Source organism: Triticum aestivum, chromosome 1A (assembly GCF_018294505.1).
Source record: "Triticum aestivum cultivar Chinese Spring chromosome 1A, IWGSC CS RefSeq v2.1, whole genome shotgun sequence".
Taxonomy (NCBI): domain Eukaryota; kingdom Viridiplantae; phylum Streptophyta; class Magnoliopsida; order Poales; family Poaceae; genus Triticum; species Triticum aestivum.
In genome coordinates, this window is record NC_057794.1 from 576,996,135 (window position 1) to 577,006,195 (window position 10,061).

General features: G+C 47.0%; 1 protein-coding gene across 4 annotated transcripts; it reads left to right on the forward strand.

Annotated features, from left to right (window-relative positions):
- Positions 1-226: 226 nt before the first annotated feature.
- On the forward strand, positions 227-8,076 carry LOC123069228 (uncharacterized). Of its 4 annotated transcripts, XR_006432384.1 has the most exons (9): positions 227-484; positions 2,262-2,304; positions 2,392-2,484; positions 2,588-2,650; positions 2,740-2,835; positions 2,992-3,069; positions 3,148-3,240; positions 3,368-3,718; positions 3,808-4,264. XR_006432384.1 is itself a non-coding variant. In XM_044492037.1 (8 exons), the coding sequence occupies exons 1-7, from the start codon at positions 306-308 to the stop codon at positions 3,235-3,237; spliced, it is 642 nt and encodes a 213-aa protein (XP_044347972.1). In that variant the 5' UTR covers positions 227-305; the 3' UTR covers positions 3,238-3,240; positions 7,649-8,076. The 4 variants fall into 4 exon arrangements, 2 of the variants coding, with proteins under 2 accessions (XP_044347972.1, XP_044347964.1); XR_006432375.1 differs by having other exon boundaries at positions 3,148-3,718; XM_044492037.1 differs by lacking the exons at positions 3,368-3,718; positions 3,808-4,264 and adding an exon at positions 7,649-8,076.
- The last annotated feature ends 1,985 nt before the right edge of the window (positions 8,077-10,061 follow it).

Consider the following 10,061-nt stretch of genomic DNA (forward strand, 5'->3'; position numbering starts at 1 on the left):
AGGGCACATTCGAATAACGTGTTTTTTTAGTGAGACAAGATTAATGTATGTTTCTGTAATAAAAATAATAATTAACACAAAGGCTGTACAATCTGCTCCCTAGAAATCGCAGTACATGGGCTCGAATCGCCTTGACACGGGCCTGGAGGAAGAGTATGGGCCCATTAAGAAAAATTCACTCTAACCCGCAAAAAACAAAATTCACTCTATTTGCTAAAAGAAATCATTATTCTTTTTTTTCACTCTCGTCAGTGGACAGAGTTAACCGGAGAGGAAAAAGGGGACACGAAACCACCGTGGCTGCAATGGCGTCGCCCGCTCCCGCTCCCGCGACCGCGAAGCCCATCGCTCTCCGGCGGCCGCCGGTCCCAGTCCGCGGCGGGTTCTGCCCGGTGCGTCCGTCCATGGCTGCAGCGGCAGGCCGGCTCAGAGTCTCGGCCTCCGCTTCCGCCTCGGACGTGCCCGACTTCCTCTCCTCCGACTGGTCGGTACCCCCGTCCCGTACTACTACCTTCGATTGCCCTGTCGTATTTCGTTCCTGGCTCCGGATACTCACGCGTGCTAAACTCAATGTCGATTGGATTACCTGGTAGCAGACCGGGGGGATCTTGGGTAGCGTAGCCAGGCAGAGAATTTGGGCAGTGGGCATTTCTAGGGATGTGATGCCCCTCTCCTGTCATCTAGCATCTAGAATGGGGTATATGCTCAGAATTTTAGCATGGAAGAAGGAGCACTGTTTCCATCAGGATATACGTATGACTCAGGATCAGATCAAAATTAGAAGAAGAAAAGCTGCCATTTTCTAGCCAGATTGTGTATTCATTTCAGATGCATATCTTGACTCAGTTTTGTATGCCACTAGAAATCAGTGACATGTTATTCTTATCGACGATGACAAAATATATCTCCATTCCTGCAGTAATAGTGTGCAGGCTTGACAAAGGCCACTAGAGATCAGATTAAATGAACTGCTAATTTCATGGTTTGGTAAAGCCAAGTAGCCAACTACCAAGTCCTCATCCTTCATTTTTGTTACAATAAAGAGTACTAGATGAATTTAACTGACACCAATGCCGCGATTTGGTGTTCTGTCAAACGACAACATACCATATTAGTTATGCCACTAGAATACCGGCGATGACAAAAATTACCTTCATTCCTGCATTAGTAGTGTGCCGGCTTGACAAAGGCCATTGGCGATCAGATTAAATGAACTGCTAATTTCACGGTTTGATAAAGCCAAGTAGCCAACTATCAATCCCCATCCTTCATTTTTGTTACAACAGAGAGTACTAGATGAATTTAACTGACACCAATGCCGCATTTGATGTTCTGTCAAACGACGACATACCATATTAGTTATGCCAGAGCCCAGAGTTCATTTTCACCATTCAACTACTAAAACAGTCCTGCTTTTGTTGCCTTTTTCTTTTCTGGGGCTGTAATGTTAAACTGATACTCTAGTTGGCCGTTTGGGGCTTCACTGATTTATAAAGCCAGGAAGATGCCTTTCATCTAAAAAAGAGTCACAGCCTTAGCTATAGATAGTACAGGCATGGGCGTAAGAGTGCCAGGCATCATGCCAGCTACTCAGTCAGTTGGATTTGCTTGAATAGACATACCAACACCATGACAGTTAGACCTGAGAAGCATGTTATGTACTGGTTCTGTGGGTCTGAGGAGGTAGGGAGGGATGTGGTTGAGAGGAGGAGGGCGTCTGGGGTCCTTCTCTTGGTGTGGCAGAGGGAAGCACAACTCTTCAACCCCCTTATGCTGAGGGCATACAATAAGATGACCTCTTATCTCCTACAGGAACCAAACTAAATCTTATCCCTAACAAACCAAATCTTATCTAATCAAAGTCTATCCAGCCATTTCTTCCATGTGGAATGTGTGTCAACTGCATGTTTTTAGTGCGACATTTTATTTTCTCTGTGTTGATCTACCGATCTGATTAAAAGTTATTTCTGCTACTTGGTTTTATGTACTCTCCACATGCATTTTACTTTGGGCCCTACCTTAGAGAATTGCTTAATTAACTGAGAAGCAAAGTGGTTGGCAGATTACATCTTCACAAATTACAGTGAGAAGTTAACTAGCAGTTGTGACATGCGTAACTTTGCCTATGAAGTATTCTTGTAGGCAAGAAGCTAATCAAACATCCTGATATATAACAGTTAGGCTGGCATTGCACATGTTGTGTGTTACCATATGGTATCTTTCTATTGTTTCCCTGTCTCATTCTTTCCATTCTAATTCAGGCTTGAAACACGCAAGAAGAAGCCTTTGGGCCCCAGGTTGAATGTAATTCCCCAACTGAAAGCAAACTTTCAAATATCATAATATTGAAGTGCCAAGCTTACACGTTCAGCATGGTACTCCATCTTTCAGTTTAATGCAGAAGAAGCAGTGGAGTACCAGCTTGAGGCCTTGAAATACAATGACAAACCCCGCCCGGATTATGGGGTTGAGGTCATGTACCGGGTAATAGGCTAATAGCACGGGCATGAAAATTATTCGTTTTCTCTGGCATCGTGCTGAACTGCTGATGAAAGCTATGTCAATCTAACAGTCTTGTTATCTCTAGTTTGCAGGCTTTAATCCATTTGAAAGGTCAACTTATTTTGGACGACAGTTTGATCTTGGGCAGGTACTAATTAAGATAGAAACATTTCCTTGTGACCTATATTGGTAGTCAACAGTTGTCATGCTTACTAATTGCCGCCGATACTGTTTCAGTTCGAACGTTTCCGGCGGATATTTCACCATTCAACTTACAGGGTGCTGCTTGGCCACAAAGAAAGAGAGATATTAAGCAGATTATGGGTTGAAGAGGTTTCCCCCTTGCCCCTTCTACTTGCTTGAATGAGTCAAAGTAACACAAACCAGATAAAAGCATAGTATCATCACGCTGAAATAAATTCATGAGTACCATTCTCTTCTGTCCAACTTTTAACAAAGATTATGCCCTGGATCTCATTGTGCCGGCAGAATCAATTTAAGCAGAGAGTTTGGATCCGAGGAGCTCGCCCGGAGGAAGAAGAGATATTCCAGTTTACAATGGTTCAGGTACCTGTCACGGTCACCACATCTCCCTGTTTCCTACATTCCAGCTACCGGCATATTTTGAACGGAATTCTGCTGTAGAGAGTTGGCGGCTCGTGGGACGGCTACTGGCTAACCGAGAGCTTGACAAACGACGACGGGGACGCATTCTCAGGCGGGGTTGCTTATTGACAGGCATGTACATATACACTCAACTTTCAGCGTATAGATCGATGCCTATACGAATACTAGCAAACTAGAAAATGTAAGTATGAGTTGATGGTCCAGATATAGTTGACGTTTGCGACGACTGTCCATGTAGATGACACACTAGCAGAAGAAAGGAATTTGCGGTGGAATTAGCTGGTGTGTTCCCATCCTGTAAAGCATCTCATCATGTCAACCATACACTACCAGATCTAAGCTATATATATACTTACAAGACAATCGCTTTCAAGATAGAAAAGGGTCATGCTTGTAGAGTAGTATTTTGTCTGCTTGGTTCCGTAGGTGGACAAAACACCCGGATTCTGGATGTCTTGGAAAGGTTGCTGAGCCGAACACACAGGAAGGAACCAAAGTTCATCACCAAACCTCACCAGACACCAGCAACTTGCTTGGGGGCCTTTCTGGCTCTTGTATATCATTCCGAGTTCGACCAATCAGAAGCACGGTTCGTCGCGAGCACCTGACTTGCGAGTTCGTCTTCGATGCTTCATCCTTCTCTCTTGGTAACTGGTCATTTCACCTGTATCGGTCCAGGTTTTCTGTTGGCGGGTTCCGTTCTGATCGGCGTGTGTTGCGGTGAGACCTGCTGGTACTAAAAAACAGCAAGGACATGGACCGCAAGGCTACCAGTCTGACATGCTACTCACCTGAAGGCGGAGAGGACAGAAGGATGAAGCTTGCGGACGGTGCAGATGATCGTCACCGTCTGCCGACGCCGATTCCACATATGGAGTAGCACATGAATGAAACGAATCTGCGGTAGGTTTGGCTGCTGTGCTCTCATTCTGCAAAGGTTTCGTCGTGCCAACCATGCCGTGAAATGCATAGAAAACAGTCGTTGTCAAGACAAACAAGTGTATAGAAGAGAGGAGTTACGGCCGTAATGAGCTTGCAAAACAAAAGTTCACCCCTAAAGAAAAGCTTGTAAAAGGTTCTCCGGTGTTCATGTAAAAACAGAAGGTTCTGCATTGTCAATCAATTTTGTAACGTATACTTGTGTGGTTTTTTTTTTTGAACCAGGCCTTAACCCCTTTCCATTATAAGCATAATGGAAATACATAGTTCAGTAACCAAAGACCCAAAAGCCACACTCAACCTAAGGAAGCTAGAAAGGGGTAAGGCGAGCTCAAGGCACCTCTGGGAAACCCACCATGAGCACTTGTCCTCGAGCAGCTCATTGCGGGGCGAAAACCCAGTAACACCCGTGATCACGCAAACCTCTAGGACCTAAACAAAAAGGTAGTCTCCAAAAGGAACCCATAACAGTATAATACCACCATGCCCACAGGCTCACAAACGAGCAAACGGAGCACTCGCGCAGGAGTGAGGTAGCCTATCCTGACAGAAGAAAACTTGAAGCCTCGAAGCGATGGAGGGGGATCAGTTCATCGCTGACTTGGTAGGAGCCGCGCAGATTCTCATCATCATCGAAGCACTGGACCTGAGCATCTTGGCTCCGCGTTCCATGAACTCCCGATCATCACCAGCCATCAAACCTGCCCAGTATGTCAAAAAACCACAAGCAGCATACACCACATTAAAAGGACTTTTAAGAATTTTGTGTTCAAAAGTAGCCTGGTTACGACAGTTCCAAATCGCCCAACAGACTGCTGCCAAACCAGAGGTGTAAAATTTAACTCCATCAGGAAGGAAAATATAACACCGGGAGAAGTACTGCCAAATGTTGTTCGGACAGAGAGACGTGCCCAATACACATCCAACCATCCTCCAGATCACCCGAGCAACAGGGCAGGTAAAGAAAAGGTGTTGGGAAGTTTCCATATTATTGCAGAGCCCAGTTACGCCTTCTCATGACTTCTCTAGTCAAAACCGCGTCTTGAAACACTTGCCAAAGAAATATTTGGATTTTGAGGGGAATTTTTGCTTTCCAGATCCATCTATAATCACATCCAGCCAGGGGTCTTTCCAAATAGGCGTAAACCGATTTGGTCGAGAATTTACCTTTTTTACCCAAAGTCCAGCTAATCTGATCAGCCTCATCAGATAAATGCCAGGAGTTAACCACCTCCACCAGATCGTTCCACTGACCCGTAAGGGGAGGATGAAGATTTCTTCTAAACATGTCATTACCCTCAAAGTTCTTAAATTCAGCAACAGTAATCTCCTGAAAATTACAAATGCTGAATAAGACCGAAAATTTAGCATGCAAGGGAGCAGCACCTCTGATGGGATCATTCCGAATTCTGGCAACATTTCCAGAGTTTAAGATCACTTCCCTACCTGCCAAATATTTTTTTCTTTACTTTCATAATAGCTTTCCAGACGGGGGAATCCTCAAATTTACTTTTCACAGAGGGGACCGTATCATTTCTGAAATACTTAGCACGAATTACCTCCTGCCAAAGGCCTTGCTGGGTTTCCAGTTTCCACCACCACTTGGTGAGGAGACTGATATTCTGTCTATGCAGATCTTTAACTCCTAACCCCCTTTTGTTTTTGGATCTACATATTCTAGACCACTTGACCAAGTGATATCTTTTCCGACCATCAGTCTCTTGCCAAAAGAACTTTTTTCTATGCTTATCTAATTTTTCAATAACCTTCTTAGATAGCATAAACATAGACATGTAGTAAAAAATGATGCTAGTAAGGGAAGAGTTGAGTAAGGTCAATCTCCCCCCTGAAGATGCTGCATTTCCAATCCAGGACTCACAACATTTTAGGAATTTATCATCCACAAAGTTCCAATCTAACGCACAGAGAGTGGAATAACTCACAGGAATCCCTAAATATTTCATAGGAAAGTGGCCAATTTGGCAATTGAAAAGCTCGGAGTAAAAGGTAAGTATGCCATCATCATCCCCCTATGCATAAGATTTCACTTTTTAGGAAATTTATTTTAAGTCCCGACATGAGCTCAAATGTATAAAGCAAGAGTTTCAAATTGACCGCAGCTTCTTTGTTATGCTCAAAGCAAATGACAGTATCGTCTGCATATTGGAGGATAGCCACACCTCCATTGATCAGGTCCGGGGCCAGGCCTGTCAGCATTTTCTCTTTTTGAGCATTAAGGATCATTTTAGATAGGGCTTCTACAGCCATATTGAACAAAAAAGGCGAGTGCGGGTCCCCTTGTCGCACTCCTTTGCAGCTCTGGAAATAAAGGCCTTTTTCATTATTCAATTTAATGTTAATGGTCCCATTTCTCAGGATATTCTGGATCCAGCCACACCACACAGGGCCAAACCCTCTGCTTTTATGGCACTCAAGAAGGAAATCCCAAATGTACAGAAAAATGTATACTTGCGTGGTTGAGTCAACCATACCGTCAAATGTACAGAAAAGAGTCGTTATCAAGACAAAAAAAAATGTACTAGAAAATAAGAGTTACGGTTAAGCTTGTAAAGTACTCCAGTGCTAATTTTGTATAGTATATAATGCACTTGCGTGATTGAGTTGATTCTGGATATCGAGGTTGAATGTCTGTTGTGCCAAAACCCTTTTTTTTTCCTACTCTGATCTGATCATTCTGCATTGACCAATCACTTAGCAGAAGGCCGTCCCGCTGCGCAAGCGCCTGAGTCATCTTGGATGCTGCTTCCTCCTTCCCTCCCTTCGTCTTCGTGGTCACTTCACGTGTTGGACATTGTAGTATATCGGTCCGTCGAGGTTCTGCATTGACGGGATCCATACACCGATACACGTCCCGTCAGCGCGTGTTGCGGCGAGAGACCTGCTGAGACTAAAAAACACCATGGGAGACATGGACCGCGAGGGAGCCATACACGTCGTGACATGCCCGTTTCACTCTCACCTTTGGTTGCTGAGCAGAACGCAAGGCGCTGTCTCTGTCGGAAGAAGCCATGGTTAATCACCAAACCTCACCAGACGCCAGCAACCTGCTTCCCTTTTTACTCTTAGAGCATTTATAGACGGACGTCCTCAAACGGTTGAGTATACATGTTGTACATCTTTGTGTATTGAGCCCATCTCCTAGTTGCCTTGTATAGTTAAGGATATACATCATATATACATGTGTTTCCATCTGAGAAATACAACACGTAATTCTCACATCATACATGATATCAGAGTCAAGAGGTCTTGAGTTCAAGACCCAGCTGACGCAATTAAAATTGCAGTCAACTTTCGGTCCACATTTAGGCTGAGGGAGCCACACGTGAGGGGAGTGTTGATGTATAATGTGATGTCTAGTCTCTTCCATCAGATCGGTCTTTTGGTTGCATTGGTTAGAGCATGCATTTGTACAGCGGCAGCATTTTCAATTCTGTACCTATTACTTTGTCTAACATATTTGTATCACATCATCTTATTAAGAACCTTATTTCCGTTCGTTGTTTAACTCGTGAAAATCCTGTTACTGTCGATTTTAACGGGCTTGATTTTTGTGTCAAAGATGCTCGAATCAGGATGGTACTTCACCAATGTGACAGCCTCGACGAACTATATCCGGTGCATCCGCCGTCCACTTCCACCACCGCATCGGTTGCTCTCTCTGCTGGCGTCGATCTCTGGCACGCTCGTTTGGGTCATCTCAATCCCGTCACACTTCGTCATATTTTTAGGAGTTTCAGTTTCAGTTGTAATAAGACAGAGGATCACACCTGTCATGCATGTCGTGTCGGCAAACATATTCACCTCCCGTTTAATAACTACATCACCATAGCTTCTTTCCCTTTTAGTTGATTCATAGCGATGGGTGGACCTCTTCGGTTTCTAGTAATTCAGGTTATTTATATTATCTGATTATCCTTAATAATTATTCTCACTATGTGTGGACTTTTCCTTTACGACGAAAGTCGAATGCACTCTCCACTTTGACGACTTTTTACTCTTATGTCAGCACGCAGTTTGGGCTCCCATTCTTATCTTCAGACTGACAATGAAAAAGAGTTCGACAACCTTGTTTTCCACACTTTTCTGTCGCACCACGGCACAGTTTTTCGTCTCACATGCCCGTATATTTCACAGTAGAACGGTCGAGCCAAACGCGTCCTTCGCACTTTCAACGACTGCGTTCGCACGCTCCTGTTCCACGCTAACGTGTCGCCTCGTTTCTGGCCGGACGCACTCGCTACTGCTTCACTTCTCCTTAACCTTCGACCCTGTCGCCCACGGTGGAACTATGCACCTCACCATCTTCTCTTCAGTACGCCCCCATCTTATGATGGCTTGCGTATTTTCAGGTGTCTTTACTATCCTAGCACTGCCGACTTCGCTCCTCACAAATTCGTACCCCGTTTTGTCGCTTGCATCTTCATTGGCTACCCCTATAACTTCAAGGGATATTAGTGCTACGATCCCGTCTCCGACCGTGTGTTCACTTCCCGGCATGTTTACTTTGAAGCATGTCTTTCCGTTTTAGCAGGTACCCCCAGCTGTTCCTCTCATCACCGGTGACGCGGGCTCCTCGACGCCCCTCCCAGGGCGCTCGTGCGCCTCTCTTGGCCCGCCCCTAGCTTTGAGGCGCGCCCGCCGCATGCGGCGCCCCCTACGGGCGCGACACCGGCGCCCCCTCCTCCTGCGGCGATGGCGCCCGCGGCTCCCGCGCCCCCCTCGGCGCCCGCGGCCTCGCCAGCCCCCGCGGCTCCTGTGGTCCTCTCGGCGCCGGCGGCCCCCGTGGACCTCCCGGTGCTCGCTGCCCCCGCGGCTCCCCCGGCCTCTTCGGCGCCCCCTTCCCCCGGCGCCTGTGGCCGGTCCGGTCACCCGTGTCCATACGGGCGTTTTTCGCCCGAGCTCGTGCTACGCCTCGGATGACTACGCCCATGCGGTGTCCACCTCTGAGCCATCGCCGTTGTCGTCCTTTGTTCGAGCCGCTCTTTGTGACCCGCTTTGGATGGCTGCGATGCAAGAGGAGTTTGCCGCCCTGTTGCGCAACCAAACGTGGCGGCTTGTTCCCCGTCCCCGGCACGCCAACGTGATTACGGGAAGTGGGTCTTCAAACACAAGCTTCGTCCTTATGGTATCCTTGATCGCTATAAAGTGTGCTGGGTCGTTCGTGGCTTCCGACAGCATGTTGGCATCGACTTCATCGACACCTTCGCTCCGGTCGTCAAGCCCAGCAAGATACGCTCGGTTCTCCACCTTGCGGTCTCCCGTGCTTGGCCGGTGCACCAGATGGACGTCTCCAACGCTTTCCTCCATGGTCACCTCGAGGAGCAGGTCTTCTGCCAGCAGCCCACCGGGTTTTTTGACCCAGCGCTTCCCGACCACGTGTGCCTGTTTTCGCGGTCCTTATACGGACTCAAGCAGGCTCCTCGCGCTTGGTACCAGCGCATCGTTGGTGCTCTCCAGTACCTCACTCTGACTCAACCGGAGATCCAGTATGCCGTGCAGCAGGTGTGTCTTCATATGTATGCTCCTCGAGACGTTCACTGGACGGGTTGCCCTGACACTCGTCGCTCCACCTTGGACCCTCACTTATCTCGTGACCGTCCAAGTGGTAGCCTACGATCTCTCGTTCCAGTGATGAGGCTGAGTATCGTGTGGTGGCCAACGTCGTCGCCGAGTGTTCGTGGCTTCGCCAGCTGCTTCAGGAGCTCTCTTGCCCTGTTGACCGTGCCACGGTGGTCTACTGCGACAACGTCTTGGCGGTCTACCTCTCCGCTAACCCGGTACATCATCGGCGGACCAAGCATATTGAGTTGGATATTCATTTTGTTCGGGAACAGGTGGCTCTTGGCCATATTCGTGTTTTACACGTCCCTACTTCTCTACAATTTGCAGATGTCATGACCAAGGGCTTGCCTACGACGTCATTTGAGGAGTTCCGGTCCAGTCTTTGCGTCAGCCGCGGTGGCGCTTCGACT

Bases quoted from the DNA above. Each gene is read 5' to 3' on its own strand.
- LOC123069228 (XM_044492037.1), top strand. From the start codon at position 306: ATGGCGTCGCCCGCTCCCGCTCCCGCGACCGCGAAGCCCATCGCTCTC. The intron at 485-2,261 runs GTCGGTACCCCC...ATTCTAATTCAG, and splicing joins GACTTCCTCTCCTCCGACTG to GCTTGAAACACGCAAGAAGA. The intron at 2,836-2,991 runs GTTTCCCCCTTG...TTGTGCCGGCAG, and splicing joins GCAGATTATGGGTTGAAGAG to AATCAATTTAAGCAGAGAGT.